Genomic DNA, 22,092 nt, shown 5'->3' with positions numbered 1-22,092 from the left:
ATTTGCATGGCAAACTTGACTTAGACTTTTTTTTACTTTCCTTCATGTCTGGCGATCCTCCAAAAATAAAGGAAGACACACGGAAACAAAAACAGATCACGGAACCCCATTTTGCGGAACGGAACACAACGGTCGTGTGCATGAGGCCTAAAAAGCAGAGAATTATAAATGGGGGAATTCCAAGCACTGACACCATCAGTTCATATCCTATATTAAATAATTTAAAGGAGTTGTCTAGTATTAGTTGTCCCAGGAAAAGTGCCACTTGCATCTACAGGCTGTGTCTGGCATTGCAGAAGTTATTAAAGGGAATGAACCACATTGAACATGCATTCTGATCTGCAGGCAGCATGTTATAGAGCAGGATGAGCGGAGCAGATTGATATGTAGTCTTATGGGAAGTGTCTCAGTATAACTTGTACTCTATAGGTCTGCTCTTTCTACGCAGTGAAGGACAGCCTTCCCTGCACAAGTCGGCATACAGAGATGGCTGTCCATCATTAAGCTGACTCAGCCACTGGACTAAGCACAGAAAGGGCAGAGATTTCAGTGAATGAAACTATAGCAATGTGCTCAGCTCATTTCATGGTGACAGCTTCTCTTAAAATGATAACTAGAGAGAGAAGAGTCTGCACAACATGAGATGAACTGATGGCCATTTCATCAATTTCACTGATGAGCATTTATATAGTAAAATCCAAAACAAGAGCAACTGAAGCCATCGCTAATTAAGACAATGCCAATAAAAAAAATACAGATAGACAGCAGGGGTGCACAACGTTTTTAGTCTGAGAGCCTTAAAGGGGCTGTGCATGCTACGATTTTTATGACCCAACATCAGTCCCCAGACCCCGCTGATCAGCTGTTTAAAGGGGGTCGAAGTGCGGTCCTCTTCACAGTTTAACTACACACTATTCTAGCTTGAGCTGAGAAGCAGGGGTCCCAGGAGTGCGCAATCCTTTTCATGTCATTCATTCTATGAGTACCCATGCCAAAGAGCACCAGGAGTGCCAGAAACAGTATTTTCTCCCTCCTACACTGAGGTGCAGAAGATACAAGCCAACAGCCAGATGGCATTTACACATGTATATATAATATGTATATACTGTATGTCTTCAGTTGTGTTAGAAGCATGGCTCCTTACCTAGCGAATGTGAGGCCAATTCCATTGTCAGAAAATCTGGAAAAAAACAACACAAAATAAAAAGATGGACCCACCATAATAAAAAGAAACAAGCACTCACAGCCAGCAATGTTAATATATATATTTTACTAGCATCTTCAGTTCTTATTATAAGAGGCTTTAGGTGGGGCACTATAATTACCTACATAGACATGTCTATTAAATGAGGGGTAGTACTAGGTGTCAGGGTTATTTTTTGCCTCTTGATACCATTCTTATCTTTACAATGCTCCCCCATAAAAGTCATCAGAGCAGTGACTACAGGTATGTTGTGATACAATCACCAAATGAGGGGTTTTCACCCAAGGGTGCAGGGGCAGACCCTAACCACCAATATCAGGCAGAACGTTCTGTACTCACTTCAGCACACGGTATAGGCCTCTATCAGTACAGTCATACGTACCCTGAGTTACTGATTATAATGTCCCCTCCTCTCACCCAAGCACCGTGGTCATTATTTTTAAAAGAAACAAGACTGTCAATTAGTGCAGCAACTCTTGGTTTTTGAGGATCAGCATCAACATGGGGTCGAAATCTGTATAAGGGACAGAAACACAAGATTAGCGTGCACTGCATCCAGGACGACAATACTTTTCTTTAGGATGCTGTAGCTCTGTTTCATTCAGTAAACAACTGATAGAAAATCATTTAAAGAGGACCTGTCACCACAAAATGTAGTGGAATCTGCACAACGCATGCTCAGAAGAAGCGGAGCAGATCGATATATAGTTTTGAGGGAAAAGATTCAGTAAAACTTTTAATTTATACATTTAAACCTCTTTCTATACTTATGACCTTCCCTGTGTACAACTAACAGTGACTGACAACTATCTCTGTATACACACTTACACAGAGAATGCCATCACTGATAACACCTCCCCTGTGTACAGCTATCACTGACTGACAGCTATCTATGTATACCCACTTACACAGAGAATGCCATCAATCACTGATAACACCTCCCCCATGTACAACTATCAGTAACTGACAGCTATCTATGTATACACACTTACACAGAGAATGCTATCAATCACTGATAACACCTCCCCTGTGTACAGCTATCACTGACTGACAGCTATCTATGTATACCCACTTACACAGAGAATGCCATCAATCACTGATAACACCTGCCCTGTGTACAACAATCAGTGACTGACAGTTATTTCTGTATACACACTTACACAGAGAATGCCATCAATCACTGATAACAACTCCCCTGTGTACTACTATCAGTGACTGACAGCTATCTATGTATACCCACTTACACAGAGAATGCCATCAATCACTGATAACACCTGCCCTGTGTACAACAATCAGTGACTGACAGTTATCTGACAGTTATCTCTGTATACACATTTACACAGAGAATGCTATCAATTACGGATAACACCTCCCCCATGTAAAGATATCAGTGACTGACAGCTATCTCTGTATACACACTTACACAGGAAATGCTATCACTGATAACACCTCCCCTGTGTACTACTAACAGTGACTGACAGCTATCTATGTATACACACTTACACAGAGAATGCTATCAATCACTGATAACACCTCACCATGTACAACTATCAGTGACTGACAGCTATCTATGTATACACACTTACACAGAGAATGCTACCAATCACTGATAACACCTCCCCGGTGTACAGCTATCAGTGACTGACAGCTATCTATGTATACACTGATAACACCTCCCCTGTGTACTACTAACAGTGACTGACAGCTATCTATGTATACACACTTACACAGAGAATGCTACCAATCACTGATAACACCTCCCCGGTGTACAGCTATCAGTGACTGACAGCTATCTATGTATACACACTTACACAGAGAATGCCATCAATCACTGATAACACCTCCCTATGTACAACTATCAGTGATTGACAGCTATCTATGTATACACACTTACACAGAGAATGCCATCAATCACTGATAACACCTCCCTGTGTACAACTATAAGTGACTGACAGATAGCTATGTATATACACAGAGAGAAGGTTATCAATCACTGAATCAACTGAAGTCAGACATAGGAGAGATTTACTGTATATTAAAAAAAAAAAAAAAAAAAAAAGGGACTATACTGAATTCTTTTCCCACAAAAATATAATTAGTCTGCTCAGCTTCTCCGGCTTTATAACATGCTGCCTGTAGATTACATTGAATTCTGTGGTGACAGGTCCTCTTTAAGAAGAAATATATCAGTAAAGAAAGTCCAAGCAGTCACATAGTTCTAAATCATTATAGTAATGAGACTTTACAATCAAACAGCGCTGTCCAAGTCTTAAGACAGCAGAAGGCAGTACAATTGAAAATCAAATATAAATCAGTCTGTTAAAGGGGCTTTCTCACCTATCCACATAATATGTAATAAGTATCTGGCCCCCACCGATCACAGGGATCCCATATCCCCATTCCTCCTCATCACACAACTGTTGGTTTAAATGAAGCAGTGGTTGAGCATGTGTGCTGACACTCCATTCAAAGTCTATGTGACTGATGGGGACAGGCCCCCGGCTAGACATTTATGACCTATCCCGTGGACGGTGATAAGATGACGATTATGCTGCCAGCGAGTGGAAAGATTCTTGTTCACTTCCAGTGGCTTTAAACTATACGTATCCGATGGCTACTAGAGAGGGGGAGATATTCTGATTGCCTGATTGGAGTCGGGAAGGAATTTTTTATTCCCCTAAAGTGGGAAAAATTGGCTTCTACCTCACAGGGTTTTTTTGCCTTCCTCTGGATCAACTTGCAGGATAACAGGCCGAACTGGATGGACAAATGTCTTTTTTCGGCCTTATGTACTATGTTACTATGATACTGTGAGCTGAGAGTTTAGGCAATCCTCTGAGATTATTGCTATATACACTGTCACACTGTAACAAACCCCAAGACAAAAGATTTGGGCTGCTGAAATAGGCTTCCTTGAGACAGGGGGCTCACACTACTTGATTATAATGTATGCAAAAATTTCTAAGAATATTAATACAATATAAAATAATGATAGAAATATTCCGTTTGTATATATCTTGCGCTCACAGAGCACTGCTGCATCTTTGACATTACAGTCGCCTGCACATTTCGTTATTTCACTAGGCTGACTACTGACTACTTTTGCTATCGTGTTGTTGGACTGGATTGCTTGATTGCCTACATTGCAGCAACCCGCAGCTCAAGTTTTCAGCCGCTTCTTGTCATTTTCTTTCACTGACAGCAGGAGGACAATGAAAACAGTAAAGAAAGCCGCACAACTTTTCCTTCTGCCTCATTTGAAACGTCTTTGTGTTTCTTCCTTGAGTTTGCTGGAAAAACTAGATGGTGTAAGAAGAATCGCACGTGTTTAAGTCAAACACAGATGTCAATTAGGAAAATAAACCCAGAAATTCATCAACCTTCAGGATGGGAGTACACGATGAAGAAACAGAGCTGATGACTACGCTGTCAGCATGTACACAGGGTGGAAAGATCAGGAAGCAGAACTTTGCCAAAGACTACTGAGTGCTAGGAATAGGCTCCCAAAAGAAAAGAAAAATGCTCTTGATAAACATGCCACCACCCTGAGGATGGAGAGATGGAAAGTCTTTGAAGTAGAAAGAATAAAATGAGAGTAAAATAGATTTCCATGCTGGAATGTAAAATTCACGAGTCTGTAAATGGGGGCTTTATCTTCCCATTGATATACGCAGTTTAGCTGATGAGAGACTTTCACCCCCAGCACAATATATACACGTTCAGAAACAATGTTCTACACACTGACATAAGACTGGACCTTCTCATTTGTGCACCAAGCTTTTATTCCCAGACAGAACAGGAATGTTAAATATTCCAAAAATCTGTTTCATCTTTGTGGTTTGGAATTCTAGCTCCGTCGACTGAATGCCATTTTCTTCCACCGTTTGAGTTCTTCCCTAGACTGGTGCCACCCTTACCACGATGAACAATGGTGGCGCATGCAAAGGATATCAACTAGGATTAGAAATGTAAAGACCACATGCTTCCATAGGGATTCTGACAACATGTCTTGTATTTTCGTCACCCTGGGTAGTCACAGAGACCATGTGTGGATCCCAAATACATGGCCTTCACATTTGGCCACTTGCAAATGTCAGTATTTTAGTTTATGATTTGCAACAGAGTTTATAAGTCATAACCAGAAGAGGAACCGAAACATAGAAGAAATACATTTCCTACGAAGGTTCCTCTTCTAGTTTTGGCTTACAAATACTAATGAAATAAACTGAACAGAATATGTCCGTGTCAGTGTGAGTGGTGACTTTGCAGTGTACACAAGACAACTATAGGTGCATATGCTGAACGTATCCATAGGACTCCATTTTCCCGATGTAAGCTAATAAAGGGTCCTTTTTGACATATCTTGGAGGAGGTGTGCATTGATATACTTTTTTTTAGCATCTCCCACTACAGAAGATATTAAAATGATTCTGATATTAAAAAAGGGAATGCCTGATGAAGACATTCCCTTATGCCACTTTAAGATTGGCTCCCGATATGGAGGACTTAGCAGTCCTTGCATTAAAGGGGTTATCCAACCCATATAATGACCCCCAAAATGCCTGGGCGCCTCATACAAGTTATACTTACCCCGCTCCCTGGCACCCGCATCGCTGCATCTCCCCGACGTGTGGCAGCTAGTAGTAAGCGACACGGGTGCCGAAGAGTGGGGTAACTATAACCTGTATGACGTGCCCAGGCATTTTGGACGGCATAAATGGCAGTCATGGAAATGGCTGGCAAGAGATGGCATACACCTATGTAAGGGCAGCCAAACGGACCAAAAAATATTCGGGATGTTTTATTATGACCCCCATTATGCTGGAAACTGGCATAAAAAAAAGTTGCACGGCCCCTAAATTTAGGCGCACATGACGTTTTTACTCTGTTTTTACCACTGGGAAGGAGTGGGGGGGGGGCATCAGATTAAGGAAATTCACTAACATGTCAGACTAAATGACAGTTGAAATCTACTCCCCTAGGGCAGGGATTAGCAACCTTTGGCACTTCAGCTGCTATCAAACTACAACTCCCAGCATGCAAACACGATTGGTTGTTCATCTATAGAACTGAACGAACCATTCTTGGAGTTGCAGTTTCTGAACAGCTAAAGTGTCGGAGGTTGCCGATCCCTGCTAGGGGCATGGGTTGCCACAGGATGCACCTAATTCATGACAAGGCCCGCACCTTATCATAAATTAAGAGCATCCTCTGCCAGTTCTGGGGATATCAAAGACCAGCCTAAAATGACAATCTTTGATAAATGACCCCCATTGTGCCATCTGACTGCCGGAGGTGGATGAAGAATGCACTGGACACAGTTTATGAGTCTTGTGGATTCAGGAGCAGAATCCACTATCTGCAGGGATTGACCACTAGCTGCTGTGTATCTACATACACAGAGACCAGCCAAACACTGTGGAAGGGGCGAGGGAAGGAGTGCTCTGCTCCTAAATACACTGGATACAAACCATGTGTATCTGGAGTATTCCAGTCTGCATACTGTGTATATAAAGCCCTAATAACACAGTGCGCAGTAAGAGCTGAAGCCTCCCCTAAAGACAACAGCAAGAAACCAGAATTATATCTGTAACCTACAATATATGCCAATGCAGGGCTTTTGGATCTAAGGTTTAGAGAAAGAGCTTTGCCCCTTGCAAACATATTTTATTAAATGGGTTATCCAGTAATATATAATGATGACCTATCCTTAGGACAGCTCATTATCACATCGTCAGGGGTCCGAGTCTGCGCTCCCAGCATCTCTCCCAAGCACAGTACCGTACATAGCATAGCGGCTGTGTTTGCTGGCAGCTCAGCCCCATTCACCTCTAAGGGGCTAAGCTGCAACTAGGCCAAGTGACCTATGTACGGCGACGTCACATGGCCTAGGAAGAGGCCGCGGTGTTCACTGAAAGCTTAGCCTTTTCTAACAGCTGATCAGTGGGGGTCCCGAGTGTCGGACCCTAGCCGATCTGATATTGATGACCTATACTAAGGAGAGGTCATCAGTATTTACCGGACAACCCTTTTAAATGAATCAGCACAGAATTCTGCACCTAAGAGAAAAACATGGTGTTAAAAGATAGCCATTCAAGAAGATATATGTAAAAGTGGCAGCAATGCAAATGCACGGCTCTATTGCGGACTTTTAAGGATGTATAAGCGATAGTATTGAGTATTAGCATGAACGTTTACCTGGCATTATTATCCAAACATAGATATTCCCTCGGGTCTTCGACAGTTGCATTTGTGGTTTTCACACCTTTATCAATGAACAAGCCTGCCTAAAAGAAAAAAAAAGGGAATAATATCTTTGTGCAAAAAGGCAAGGCCAAACTAGTTGTATTGTAAGTGATCTACTCTTTAAATTAATACAGAATGCACAACCCAAATTCAAGGGAAGTGTCTTTTCACAAGCATATGAAGGTCCCTTCACAGATACTGGGGGGCAAACTACAAGGGTCAAAGCCAATAATGGCCGGATGGATATAGTAAAGGGTCACAACCAATAGCAGCCATCCATATAGCCAGCCGGCTGTGTGGAGCCAATGAGACAAAGCTGGACAGCACTCTCCTAATGCTGCTGCCTCTTTAATACAGTGATCGGGAGGGGACACAACAGTCATTGTCTATGATGAGACAACGCCACTGAATCTTGTTTCGTTAGCCAGGTACAGCATGAAACCCGTGTTACCTTGAAGTTAGAATGGACTCTGTTATTGTAAAATATACCAAGAGGTGTGAGCTCCGATCTGGTATCTGGATAGAGCCCGTGGGATTCTCCAGTTGAAGACTTGTGGAACACATACCAGATCCCCGCATCCTTTAAATAAAGAAAGGTAGTATTAGCCATAGCTCCAAAATCACCAAACATGATAGTGCCTACTGCTAAGAAAATCAATTTAACAACCCTTCATTGTATGGAAAACCTTTGTCCAGAATAAACTGGTCCAGCAGTGATCGCACTGGGGCTTGTTTGTTTAGATGCAGGACCTCCACCACCAAAGTATGGTACTTCACAGTAAACACAAAGCTCTGCCACGCTGTTTCCATAGCTCCCATCCACTTCACTGGGAGTTAGAGATATAACGTAGCTCAGTGAGCTTGGCGGTTTCCGTAATCCCGGGCATCTGTGGCTGCTGCATACGATGGACATTCTGATCCCAGACATGAATGGCTGAGATGAGAATATCACTATAATTGTATTACTAGGGCTCAATGTGGCATGTTATAGAGCAGGAGGAGCGGAGCAGATCGCTCTAAAGTTTTGAGAGAAACCACTCAGTATAACTTGTAATTTATTCATTTAAATTCCTGCTCATTCTGGACTTTGAAGTCAAGGAGGAGGTCCCATCAGTGATTGACAGCTCTCTGTATGTCTTTTCTAGTATATAGAGAAATGATATGCTCTATAATTGTTTGCCTATATGACTGGAAGTACACTTTAACCACAAAAATTTAAAAATGTAATAGTTACTGCTGATATAATGTAATAATACACCAACATCAGATCCTTCCTTTGATATGTTAACATGTACTGTAGATACCTTCTCCTGCTGATCTTACAGAACTACTAAAAAGTCTACCTATCCTCAGGACAGGTCATCAATATCAGATCAGTACGGGTCCGACAGCCAGCACCCCACAGACCAGCCGTTTCCTGTATTCCCCAGAACTCCCACTTTGAGTACAGCGGTGCTTCCAGCTCTGTTCAACGAGTGGTGACCATGTCAGGTCACTGCGGCTCAGCTCACATGAATGCCGGACGCCGCCACTACACTTAATGGAACGGTGCTTCTAGTAGTAGTACTGGAGGCGGCAGGGAGCAGATGATCAGTGGGGTGCTAAGTGTTGGACCCTCATTGATCTGATATCCTGATATTGAGGATATGTCCTCAATATCTTGCCACCAGAAACCTTAACACATGAAACAATTGTATACATAACGCCATGCCCCCCATGGTCTCATTTCAAAGACTCTTGCTGATCACACACTGATGGCATTTTCTAGGTATATATTAATGCATAGATCTCCTCAAAAGTAGAAGACCTACTACAGAAAGATTTTCTGCAGTCTTAAAGACTTCCAGAATGCTGTGCTCCGACAGGTCAATTTGCATCCCAAAACACAAGAGAAATGGATATCGGAAGAATTCAGGTTGTAAACCAGACCGAGATTTTTTTAAGTTTGTTTCAAATATAAATGTTACATTTATTGCAGATAATTTATCAAAACTTGCCTGAGAACCAGCCGCTGCATTACTTATCAGGTTATTGTTAGGATTTGCAATCCAGAATGTTGATACCGCCCTGAAAAGATTAAAGCAACGAAAAGATGTTACAATATATCAAATAATCTACGCTACAGTTACATAAGATAAACATTATAGTCTTATACTTTTGTAAGGCTACTTTCACACTCGCATTTTGTGCGGATCCGTCATGGACGGATCCGTTCAGATAATACAACCGTCTGCATCCGTTCTGAACGGATCCGTTTGTATTATCTGTAACATAGTCAAGACGGATCCGTCTTGAACACCATTAAAAAGTCAATGGAGGACGGGTCCGTTTTTATTGTGCCAAATTGCGTCAGTGAAAACGGATCCGTCCCCATTTACTTACATTGTGTGCCAGGACGGATCCGTTTGGCTCAGTTTCATCAGACAGACACAAACTCTGCAAGCAGCATTTTGGTGTCCACATCCAGAGCGGAATGGAGACGGAACGGAGGCAAACTGATGCATTCTGAGCGGATCCTTATCCATTCAGAACGCATTAGGGCAAAACTGATCCATTTTGGGCCACTTGTGAGAGCCCTGAACGGATCTCACAAACGGAAAGCCAAAACGTGAAAGTAGACTAATTTGAAAGCAAATCAAAACACAAGTTAATTTCCCTATCCCCTTTCTGCCACCAATATTAATAAGAGAAAAGCTATACAATTCTAAAGGTCATTTTACTTAAGCCCCAAACTAATAAATCAAACAGAACAATAGGAAAACTGACAAGTATACACATTCAAAATGAAGAAAAAAAATTAAAGCAAGGGCTAAAAAGGTCAACACGCCTGCTAGAGGCAATGGAATTAAAGAAAATGCAGGGGGCAGAGGCGGTGCAGATGTAAGCGTCTGGATCGCCCACTCATCATCCAACCACCAAAGGATTCAGAAATATGTGGAGCTCTACTATGTAAATCTCAAAGAGTTTCCAATAAGAGGCACGCATATGTATAGGGGGTCTCAGGATAGAGATATGCAGTACTTCTCGTCAGACAGAAGTGCTATTCAGTAGGATTACTATCTCCAGCCTGAAATGCCCGATAGCAGAAAAGATTACCCGATGCCTTACCAGTGTTGCCAACAAACTTTTAAAAGAGTTTTCCGGGAGTAAAATACTGATCACCTAACCTCGGGACAGGTCATCAATATCTGATCAGCGGTGGTCTGACCACCACAGATGAGCTGTTAGGAGAGGTCACGGCGCTCTGCTGAGCAGCGCAGCCTCCTTGATATTGCAGCCTAGGCCCTTTCACTTGAACTGGACTGACCTGCAGATAAGCCATGTGACTGATGAACGTGATGTCAGAGGCTGCAGCACTCAGAGAGCCGCTGCCTCCTCAAACAGCTAATCAGAGGGGGTGTCCGATATCAGACCCCCCACCGATTAGATATTGAGGACCTATTCTGGGGATAGGAGTAAGGGTCCTCTGACACAAGCAGATTTCTGCTGTGATGAGTGCTGATCGACAATATAGCAAGTTGGTTGACGCTAGGGGTGGGCGATATAGACGATATAGGCAATATGCGATATAAATTTGTGCCACGATATGGATTTTGAGCATATCGCCTATATCGCCGGACCGCGATATGATCCTGAGCCGGCACAGTGGAGAAGGAGAGAGTCCCTCCCTCCCCACTGTGCGCGGCTGCCGCTGACCACCAATGACAAGAGGAGGAGGGGAGGGACTGACAGTAAATCATTGAGTTTTCACGATCTCAGTGAGCGCGTGAAAACTCAAATCCTATGGTATATTCTAACCCCCAGGCGTTCCCATGGTGACAGGGACGCTTGCCTGGGGGTTAGAACATACAGGGCCACGCCGCTGACAGTAGAACATTTAAAAACTAATCAGTAACTTTAACTTTATTAATTGGTGATCTCTTTACTGTATACCTTACTAGGTCTTAGCTCCGGTAACAGCAGGCAGTGCGGGGGGCGGCGCTCACTCACTGACGTCACGCGCCTGCTCCTCCCACTAGGCGGCGCAGGCGTGTGACGTCAGTGAGTGAGCGCCGCCCCCCGCACTGCCTGCTGTTACCGAAGCTAAGACCTAGTAAGGTATACAGTAAAGAGATCACCAATTAATAAAGTTAAAGTTACTGATTAGTTTTTAAACGTATTCCTGTGAGCGTGGGGGGGGGGGGGGGGGAAATCTGTGGATGGCACCGTTTAGGGGGGGGGATGATCTGTGGATGGCACCGTTTAGGGGAAGGGGGGTGGATGATCTGTGGATGGCACCGTTTAGGGGAGGGGGGGGGATGATCTGTGGATGGCACCGTTTAGGGGAGGGGGGGGGGATGATCTGTGGATGGCACCGTTTAGGAGAGGGGGGGGATCTGGGGATGGCACCGTTTAGGGGGATCTGGGGATGGCACCGTTTAGGTGAGGGGGGGATCTGTGGATGGCACCGTTTAGGTGAGGGGGGGGATCTGTGGATGGCACAGTTTAGGTGAGGGGGGGGATCTGTGGATGGCACCATTTAGGGGAGGGGGATTAGCTCCCTGCTGTTATGTGCACAAAGCACAGGGCAGCAGGGAGAGTGTAAAGTCCTATTCACCCTAATAGAGCTCTATTAGGGTGAATATGACAAGGGTTCTAGCCCTTAAGGAGACTAATAGTTATTAAATAAAAAGTAAAATAAAGTTTAAACACGCCCCCCCAAATATAGAAAACAATATATCGCAATATATATCGCACATGCTTAAAATTATATCGCAATATAGATTTTAGGCCATATCGCCCACCCCTAGTTGACGCTTCATTAAAGACATGAAGGATGAGATTATAAGCATCCGTACCAATTAATGGAGAAGGGAGGGGGTGAAGGAGTGGCTTTCAGTGAGAGAGAGGCAGAGAAACACAGACAGACACTGCTGGAGCCATATCTCACCCCAAGTGCTTAGTCATATCACTGCTCAGAACATCGCTAACATCCTATATGGTATAAGGGGATTCTGAGCGGGAGCAGAATTACCGTCTCCATGTGTACTCTATGGGCAGGCACTAGCTCTGGGGGAGCGGAGAATTACAGGCTGCAGAGAGGAAAACTTCTAAAAAATAGCAGACACAAGAAAAAGAATGGTCACATATAGTTCCCAACAATCTGCCCATCTAAATGTGCCGCCGATCACCAGATGAACGAGCAAAATGCTCATTCATCGGGTGATCCTGTTGCTTGTGCAGGCACTCCATTAATCATTCCTGGGCAGCGGGTTAGGGATCTGCTGCCCAGAAACAATGATTATGTATGAGGATGATCGCAATAGCGAACCCTCGTTCTTATACTGTGGAGGGGGTCTCTGCATGTGAATGCAGCAGTCTCCTTTACTGAACGAGCAGCCGACTGTCCAGGAGGAATGCTTCCTCCCCGACAATCGGCTGTACATCAGAGTGCCTAAACCCGCCTTTACTCAGGCATATTGAAATCCAACCCGTTCCCTTGTTGATCAAACAGCCTTATACACATTCAGCCGTCAGGGAGTGACTGACTTTTCTATACAGCCAGCAAAGGGAGCTCGCACATGTACATGGACGGCAATGTTAATAACTTCTAGCACTGCACCATGGATGCCAAGTGTCACAAGCTGACCTGAAAATAGGTGGTCACACTGCCAAATACTTACATGCAGTCAGTGGCTGGATTAGGAACGTAGTTTCCATACACTTTTTCCCTCATGGCTGGGCACACGGTAATATTTCGGTCTGTAGGTAATAAAGTGCCTGGCTTGGTAACCAGTCCAAGGTTGTGAAACAAAGTATTCCGTTGTTCTATGCCATCTTCCAGAAAGAAACAATGCCCCAGCGTCTCATAGCCTATTGTGTTCTTTATCTGGACAAAATCAGAAAATGTGTGTTTATGTCTATATAGCTAGATTAATGTCAAACAATATACTGAATACATAATGATATAGGGTGCAGTACATTTCATGACTGCATTCTGCTGTGGCCCTGCACTAGGTGGATCCGTTTTCCTGGAGTGATCCTCAGCATATTTTGGGCTTTAAAGGGGTTGTCTCAGTTGTCTCAATTTATCATGTAGAGAAAGTTAATAAAAGGCCCTTATTAATGTATTGTGATTGTCCATATTGCTTCCTTTGCTGGCTGGATTCATTTTTCCATCACATTATACACTGCTCGTTTCCAGGGGTTAAGACCATTCTATATCACTATAATAAAAAGTGCAGGCCTCTCTGGTGGCTAGGACCATGGTAGTGAACATAGGCTGGTGCTTTTTCCTATAGTATGTTAGCACAACTATAAATAAATTAAAAAAAAATCAATAAAAATATGGACAACCGCTTTAAGCTTGATTTAGACATACAGATTATTTACCAATTTAAATGCAGTCAAACAATGATCTCATACGAATAGAAGGATCAAGAAAATTGGCTTTAATATGCCCAATCCATTGTTTCTGCAAGGTAAAAGTGTTTTATTCCCCTCTAGTCACTGAAATAAACATGTATGCACGGGCAAGCTATGCTCATAGTCTGGCAGTCAGTTAAACAAGGGTTCAGCTGACAGGTACTGCAAGTGTAGAGAGTTGGGAGAGATAAATGCTGGTCAAACAAGTTTATATACTGTGAGGAACAGAAGTATTTGAACACCCTGCGATTTTGCAAGTTCTCCCACTTAGAAATCATGGAGGGGTCTGAAATTCACATTGTAGGTGCATTCCCACTTAGAGACAGAATTTAAAAAATATATTCAGCAAATCACATTGTATGATTTTTAAAGAATTTATTTGTCTTGCACTGCTGAACAGAAGTATTTGAACACCTGAGAAACAGCAAGAATTCTTACTTTCAAAGACCTGTTACTGTGCCTTTAAAAAGTCCACCTCTACTCCACTCATTAATCTAACTTAGTAGCACTTGTCTGAGCTCTTTAAAAACCCCTGTCCACCTCACAGTCAGTCAGACGCCAACTACTACCATGGGCAAGACCAAAGAGCTGTCAAAAGACATCAGAGACAAAGTTGTGGACCTCCACAAGGCTGGAAAGGGCTACGGGGCAATTGCCAAGCAGCTTGGTGAAAATAGATCAACTGTTGGAGCAATTGTTAGAAAATGGAAGAGGCTAAAGACGACTATCAGTCTCCCTTGGACTGGGGCTCCATGCAAGATCTCACCTCGTGGGGTATCACTGATGATAAGATGAGGAATCAGCCCAGAACTACAAGGGAGGAGCTGGTCAATGACATGAAGAGAGCTGGGACCACAGTTCCAAAGGTCGATAGAACACTATGCCGTCATGGTTTCAAATCATGCATTGCACGGAAGGTTCCCCTGCTCAAGTCATTACATGTCCAGGCCCGTCTGAAGTTTGCCAATGACCATCTGGATGATCCAGAGGAGACATGGGAGAAAGTCATGTGGTCAGATGACACCAAAGTAGAACTTTTTGGTCTAAACTTTGCTCGTTGTGTTTGGATGAAAAAGAAGGATGAGTTGCATCCCAAGAACACCATCCCTACTGTGAAGCATGGGGGTGGTAACATCATGCTTTGGGGGGTGCTTTTCTGCGACGGGGACAGGACGACTGCACTGTATTAAGGAGAGGATGAATGGGGCCATTTATTGTGAGATTTTGAGCAACAACCTCCTTCCCTCAGTCAGAGCATTGAAGATGGGTCGTGGCTGGGTCTTCCAACATGACAACAACCTGAAGCACACAGCCAGGATAACCAAGGAGTGGCTCCGTAAGAAGCATATCAAGGTTCTGGAATGGTCTAGCCAGTCTCCAGACCTAAATCCAATAGAACATCTTTGGAGGGAACTAAAACTCCATGTTGCTCAGCAACAGCCCCGAAACCTGACAGATCTAGAGGAGATCTGTGTGGAGGAGTGGGCCAAAATCCCTGTTGCAGTGTGTGCAAACCTGGTCAAGAACTACAGGAAAGGTTTGACCTCTGTAATTGCAAACAAAGGCTTCTGTACCAAATATTAACACGGATTTTCTCAGGTGTTCAAATACTTATGTTCAGAAGTGCAAGACAAATAAATTCTTTAAAAATTATACAATGTGATTTCCTGAAAATATTTTTTTAATTCTGTCTCTCAGAGTGGGAATGCAGCTACAATGTGAATTCCAGACCCCTCCATGATTTCTAAGTGGAGAGATGGGTCAAGGATGGGCCGTGTGTGCCTGAAACGTCCACAAAAGCAGTCTCAAGACGGCCTTATCCCCACCACAAAAAAGAAAACAATAAACAAAATTCGGCGCCACTCATAGTAAACGATGATAATAATAATGTTGAAAGCCCACAGGTAAACCATAAATGTCACATGCATATATTGGGGTATCGACCACACACTGCGTCGACAACGTTTAGGAAGATACCAAAGCACGCATACTCACAATTATTGTCAGTGATATGAGCTTAGTTGCCAATTAAAAATCACAACTGGAATTATTAAAACATAGATCATAAAATAATTAGTTAAAAATTAAAAAAATCAAGATTGTGTACAATCTTGATGCACTCACGTCACAGGGGGGTGTGCCACCAGGATAAAGCTCAAGACACCTGGAGCAGAAACCCCCCAGCCAAGGTCGCCTGTAGAAGATCTGACGTCAGCGCTCCAGTTGTACCAAGTTGGATATATACGGCACACGAAATAGCGATTCTTCGTCAATCTTTTTATTTAAATAAATTGGCTCAACGCGTTTCGGGGAGAGACCTTAGTCCCCTTCATCAGGAGCAAAGTGGGAGAACTTGCTAAATCGCAGGGTGTTCAAATACTTCTGTTCCTCACTGTATATCAGTAATGAAAAACTGACATGACTATATGGCACTGGCCACAGAGGAGTTAAATTCTGGTGGATAGGCCATACAAATTTGTGTGTGCTGGACCATGTGGCCAGAGTGGTGGGTTCATCTCTTGGCCAGTACAAAGTGTGAGATATGATACCCAAAGCTTGGATCCTCTTGCCTTCAAAGAACGGCAAATGAATGGATGGCAAATGCACAATGGCTACTGTCCAGTAGTAACCCGCGCTTTTGACTAATAAGTTACTGAGAGCTTCTGAAACCTGAACCTAAGCATGAAGGTACTAAGAATGTTTAAAACAAATCAGGATTCATATTTTTATGGGGGCCATTCAAGAATGAGATGGGATGTGGATCCATTTGCTTTGCCTACCCTCAAGGCACAGAAGGCTCATCAATGTTAGGTCTCCTGATTTTTTTCTCCCTTTTATTTAATAATGGTTTTGCAGTTTGTATGTAGGAGCAGAGTGTAGCAGAATAAACGTTTATATTCATACTACTCCTGATAATGATTGTTGATGTTTTGCACTGCTCCCCCGAGTCCCGATCTAGTTCTGTCAGCAGTTTAGCATACTTAAAACTGCTAACAGACTCTCTTTAAGTTGCTCAGACCAAGTTCAAATTTACAGATTTACTGTCGTTCAGTGGTGTATTCACAATTCTGAAAGCTACAGAGCTAAAATCTCACAGCATTTGTTGCTGGCTAATCATCTGCAGAGGGATGTCTAGAAGGGTAGTCTTTACAGTAACCACATGCTCCACTGCATTGTCCCCCCCAAATGCTAAACATACAGCCCCAATACTGAAACTGGGTAGAACTGGAAATGCCAAACTGTTTGACTTCAAGGTCTGATTATGTTCCAAGAAATTACCGGAAAGCTTTGCATGGCAATCAAATAAGAAAGTGGGTAATCTAAAATGATGTGCAGTCTTCTCTTTATCATGTTACTGCATGCACCATAGTCTCCGTATCTATAGAGACCGCCCCAGGAGGTTTCCACCATCTGGTTACCCCCACTACTGGCTGACGTATCTAGTTAGGCTGGTCTCTAGGGATGAAAGGTTTATCTTATACCTATCCCTAGTACTTTTTCCCTTATCTCTCCCCTGATGAATTGCCTTTTAATTTAGTTTTTTAGGCAGTGAAACATGCGTGTAGGGAGTTCTTTTTAGATCCTTTAGGGACACATAGTTTATTCCTTTTAGGGACAGGATCCGGACGGGGTCATCCTTGTAAGGACGAGTGCCCTGTGGGGAGGCTGCTACTTACATCTAGTATTAGGGATATACATCGTAGCTAGCCATAGGGCCTCAACAGGGACCCTGCACACATGTGCATCACTGCCTAATGTTCATTTATTTTTTCAATCCTTACCTTGAATTGAAGAAACCTAAACCGAAGGCTTGACGACGGTGGTGATCAATCCGCATCCTGTTGCGCGGTACCGGTAGGACAAACGGTTACTGGTGCCGCCGTGCACTATACTAGTGTAATTTTTTGTTATTTTCATTTGGGATAGACACCTGGGTTACCCTAGGGTTTACACATCATTTCTATCCCAAGGTATGTCCTTTGCACACTTTATTTTGGAAACCATTTTTTATCTGCATTATCAATAAATATTAAATTTTAGATTACCCACTTTCTGATTTTTGCCCTAATTCTTGGTAATCTGGAGCGCCAATTTCTATTGTTGTGACCTCCTATATCAGTACACTTAGTTCATGGCAATCAAATAAGCCTGATGGTTCTCTTAGTAAGGATTTTGCAACAGTTTTAAAATTTGGCAAGTCTTAGTTATGAAAAGTAACTTTAGTAACTCATTCACAGTGTTTACTGGAGAATTCAGCAAGGTCTTGGTTCTGTTTGGAGAAAAGCATTTTTTTTTTTTTTAGTTCAGTCCATTTTGGGGAAAGCTGGAGACGTTTTAAAAGGTAGTCACACAACTGTCAACTATTTTGGACGTCAAATCCACCAAATTAAGGACATTGCCACAAAAGACATTTATAAACCATCCAAAGGACTGCTGATCAACGTCTGATCACAGAGACACCACTGATCACTAGAAGGGGGGTCCAGAGGACCCTAGTACTCCACACAGGATGACCTATTCACAGGATAGGTGATAAATGTCTCATCACTGGGGGCCCCACTGCTGGATCCCCCACTAATAACTAGAATGGAGGTCTCATGTTTGAATGGACTACTGGCTGAGCATGGATAGTGCTGCTTCGTTCAAAACGTATGGGACTGACGGAGACAGTACAGTGCTCTGCCGTTTTCATCATACCCATTGGCACTGTACAGAGAGGCAGGGTGCATGCCTGTAGGCCAGTTCATTCAAACACCTCCTCACTGTGGTCTCGCAGGGAGCTAGATGGGAGCTAGGGACCCCCTTCTAGTGATCAGTGTGAGGCACAGTGATTAGACATTTATTATCTTTCCTGTGGGGCCATTCACACGGTCAAACAGAATTTGGCATGGATTCTGTACCAAAAATAAATAAAAATTGCTGGCCAGCCGTGCAGAATCTGCCTATTGTTTTCAATGAAAGGCAGCACTGCCATTCATGCATCTGCAGTTTATGGCTGCAACGGTTTCAAGAAAGGACATGTCCTTAATTGGGCCAGTTGCGGCCATACACCATGTCCTCTCATAGAAAACAATGGGCTTATGTTTCCGATCCGCCTCTGCGCGGTTTCTGGCACAGAGTCAGCACCAAATTATGCAGCATTACAGGAAGAGGGGTTGTCTGGTATCTTGTCTAAATCAACATGAATGTCAGATGTGAGAGGAATTCCAACTGTACATACCAACAAGCCATTGGTCGCATGGACGGTCACACATCTGGAAAAGCTATGATGAATCGACAGGCCGTCCACATAGGTGCCAGGGTTGTAGCCTCCCATTTCATCAACATCCCCACACACGTGAAAGTGCACAGGGTAGCTGCCCATTACTTGCTGACCCATGTGTTTCAGCTCAACATTGGAGAAATGAACAGAGGTGAAGTTCTGTAATATCTACAAAAGAAAATGCATATTATTACATAAGGCGTCGGTACGAGTGCACATGAAAGAGAAGCTTCAGCAGCTACCAATTAGAAGGCGTACTGCTATTTATGGAGTTCATTAGGAGTTCCTAGTCCCAAACTATAGTCACAAGGAGGTGTTTATATCCACATGTGCCCAATCTAATAGAACACAGCACTGATGCCAGGAGTAAGGAGCTAGACTTACAAAGTCAAGGCAAACTGACTAATACGTAGTTATTTTCTGTTAAGTGGAGCAATCTACTACACTATGGGCGTCATTTATTAAGACCAGTCATTTATTAAGCCCTTGAGTTATGTAGAGGCACCGGCCTCTAAATAATTTTGGCGAATCCACCACCGGTCTATATCTGCCGACCACATCTCGTGTTTTCCGCCACTGCCCTCATCCCCTGATGGTGTGGGATCGAAAAGTACAGGGCCTCAACATCAATTGACCCCAGCAGTGCTTCCTCCTCAAGAAAGACTCCCTCTAAGGGACCCAGCAGGTCCCCTGTGCCCCACACATAGGAGGGCAGGGTCTTCACAAAGGGTGCCAAAATTGAGTCAATCTAAATTCCAGCATTTTGGCTCATGCTATTAATGTCTGACACAATTGGACGCCACTTTAACGGGGTAGTCCCTTTGGTAAAATGTAAAAGGTCGCCACTGTAGGATGCTTACATTGGATAAAAATCAGACACATAGTCGGAAATTAAACCATCACTTTTGGCTGCCCGCAAGATAGTCATCAATTTCTTTTGATATACTGTAAAAGGTTCAAACACATTCCCTTATATTGCGCCGAGTCCATGGGGACAATGTTACCTCCCTTATCTGAGGGTTTGAATAACTAGCTCTTTATTTCTTTCCAAAGAAGACAAGGCCTTAAACTCAGCCTTCGTACAATTAAATTTACATTTATCGAGTGTCAGGTTTTCTAACTCACAGAAAACCTGATTCACAAAGACGTCTATGCAGGAGGGGTCTCCCATTGGTGGCATGCAACAACTTTTGTTTTTTAGTGCCGTAAACGGGCCTTCTTCTTGAGGGACACTTTCCCCTAGACTATATAGGAGACGCACATCCTGCAAAACGTCTACTGGGATACCCAGTTCCTTACTTTCTCTTTTATTCAAGAGCTGAAAGCGTTTCCGCCATCTCAGCTTCCTTGCAAACAAATTTAGATCTTTCACCCAATTAAACAAATTAAATGATGGCGCTGGTACAAAGGAGAGGCTCCTACCAAGCAGCTTCATTTCTGCTGCCTGTAAGGGTTTAGTTGATAAATGTAATATCTGGCCGGATTGATGGCCCTGTTCTGGAGATAGGGGTGGTCCCAGAGGTGGGACTAGCGATATGCCTTCAATGTCCCAGATGGGAATACTCCTTTAAACTGCTAGACATGCAGTTTTATAAATGCACAAGAATCATCATACAATCTGAGCCACTGTGATACTGTAATTCTGATGTATTTATACACTCTTTCTAAAGGATACTTTTACTATGATTTAGACAGGATAAACCTCTCATTAAAAGCAATCTGTGACCATAAAAATAATTGCTAAAGCAGCCACAAGCCCTGGTAGAGCTAGTTTAGCTGAATAAAATGATACCTTTCACTTAGTGATCAGTTGCTTCTTTACATAATCCATATGTAAATTAGCAATTAAGTGCACTAAGGGTGGGCCCAAACAACTCTGTGCACCCTCACTTTTCATGATTCCTCTGCCAGCATCTCCCGATCCTTTTTGGACTAGCAGTGCCAGGTGACATGATAAAGCAGAAACATGTCCCTGTTAATCAAGGAGGAGAGAGAAAGGCTGGCAGAAAAAGCAGAAGGAACAAATGGGCACACAGTGGCTTGGGGCCGCCCTCACTGCACTTCTGCACCCAGAAAGAAGCAACGGATCACTAAGTGTAAGGTGTCATTATATTGATCATAATGACTAAAATGGGCCATTTCTTTTTTAAATCAATATTACCAATGCAGTGAAATTCTTTAAATTTTAGTTAAATGTTATTGAGGCTTTCAGAGCACCAAGGGCCTGGTCTAGACCCTGGGTTCACTGCTTCCCTTCCGCCTCTCCCTGCTGCCACTCGCCCTCCCAGTAAGATTGACAGGGTCAAGCATACTCACGTCTCCGATGCCTGGCCCTGAAATATTTCACTGATGCAGTGAAGATCTCTTGCAGTTGTCCCTGCTCTGAGATCTTCCCTGTACATGCACTCATGGTACTGCCACCGGCACCTGCACAAGATTTTAGAGACCGGTATTGAAGAAGTGAGGATGCTTGACCCTGTCAACCTCACTGGAAGGGGGAGTAGCAGCGGAAAGTGGTGGGAGGTGAAGTGGTGATCCGAGGGGCTAGGCCAACCTTTCGGTGCTCCGAGCTTTGCATATAACTAAAATAATTTCTCTGCAACTGCATAGTCACCATAGTCTGTTTTAGTCACCATGATCAAGCTTACAAGGCTGTATGCCAGGTTTAATAGCGTTGACCTTGGTGACACAGGCTTTTTAACCAATTCAAGACCAGGCCAAGAGTGCTAGTTGACATGTGGATTATGCCGGGGGTACTGCACTGCTCTTACCACCGATTACTGGGCTGCACCCTGGATAGCACCTTTGTTTGAAGTGGCACTTCCTGGTGCAGCCCGGCAAACAGCAGTAACCACTACTCAAACTGCACGTGTAAAAGCGTCCTAAATCAAGCAGATGGAATTCTAACCAATCCCGCATGGTTGTATAGCATGGTTACTTTCCATGAAAGTTCTTTGGATATTTTTTTAATATT

General features: G+C 43.4%; 1 protein-coding gene across 3 annotated transcripts in view; it reads right to left on the bottom strand.

Annotated features, from left to right (window-relative positions):
* Positions 1-22,092, bottom strand: part of CEMIP2 (cell migration inducing hyaluronidase 2) — a 111,408-nt gene that overhangs the window by 32,700 nt on the left and 56,616 nt on the right. For all 3 annotated transcript variants that reach the window (XR_005776232.1, XM_040417082.1, XM_040417083.1), the window contains exons 8-14: positions 19,077-19,286; positions 13,114-13,319; positions 9,448-9,517; positions 7,902-8,030; positions 7,403-7,491; positions 1,587-1,718; positions 1,145-1,180 (exon numbers count right to left, since the gene is read on the bottom strand). Coding sequence is in view for 2 of the 3 variants with exons in the window: in XM_040417082.1 (XP_040273016.1) it covers positions 1,145-1,180; positions 1,587-1,718; positions 7,403-7,491; positions 7,902-8,030; positions 9,448-9,517; positions 13,114-13,319; positions 19,077-19,286 (872 nt within the window). In the remaining variant the exon portion in view is untranslated. The remainder of the gene's footprint in view (positions 1-1,144; positions 1,181-1,586; positions 1,719-7,402; positions 7,492-7,901; positions 8,031-9,447; positions 9,518-13,113; positions 13,320-19,076; positions 19,287-22,092) is intronic.

Source organism: Bufo bufo, chromosome 2 (assembly GCF_905171765.1).
Source record: "Bufo bufo chromosome 2, aBufBuf1.1, whole genome shotgun sequence".
Lineage (NCBI taxonomy): Eukaryota > Metazoa > Chordata > Amphibia > Anura > Bufonidae > Bufo > Bufo bufo.
This window is presented reverse-complemented; position numbering and strand designations above follow the sequence as displayed.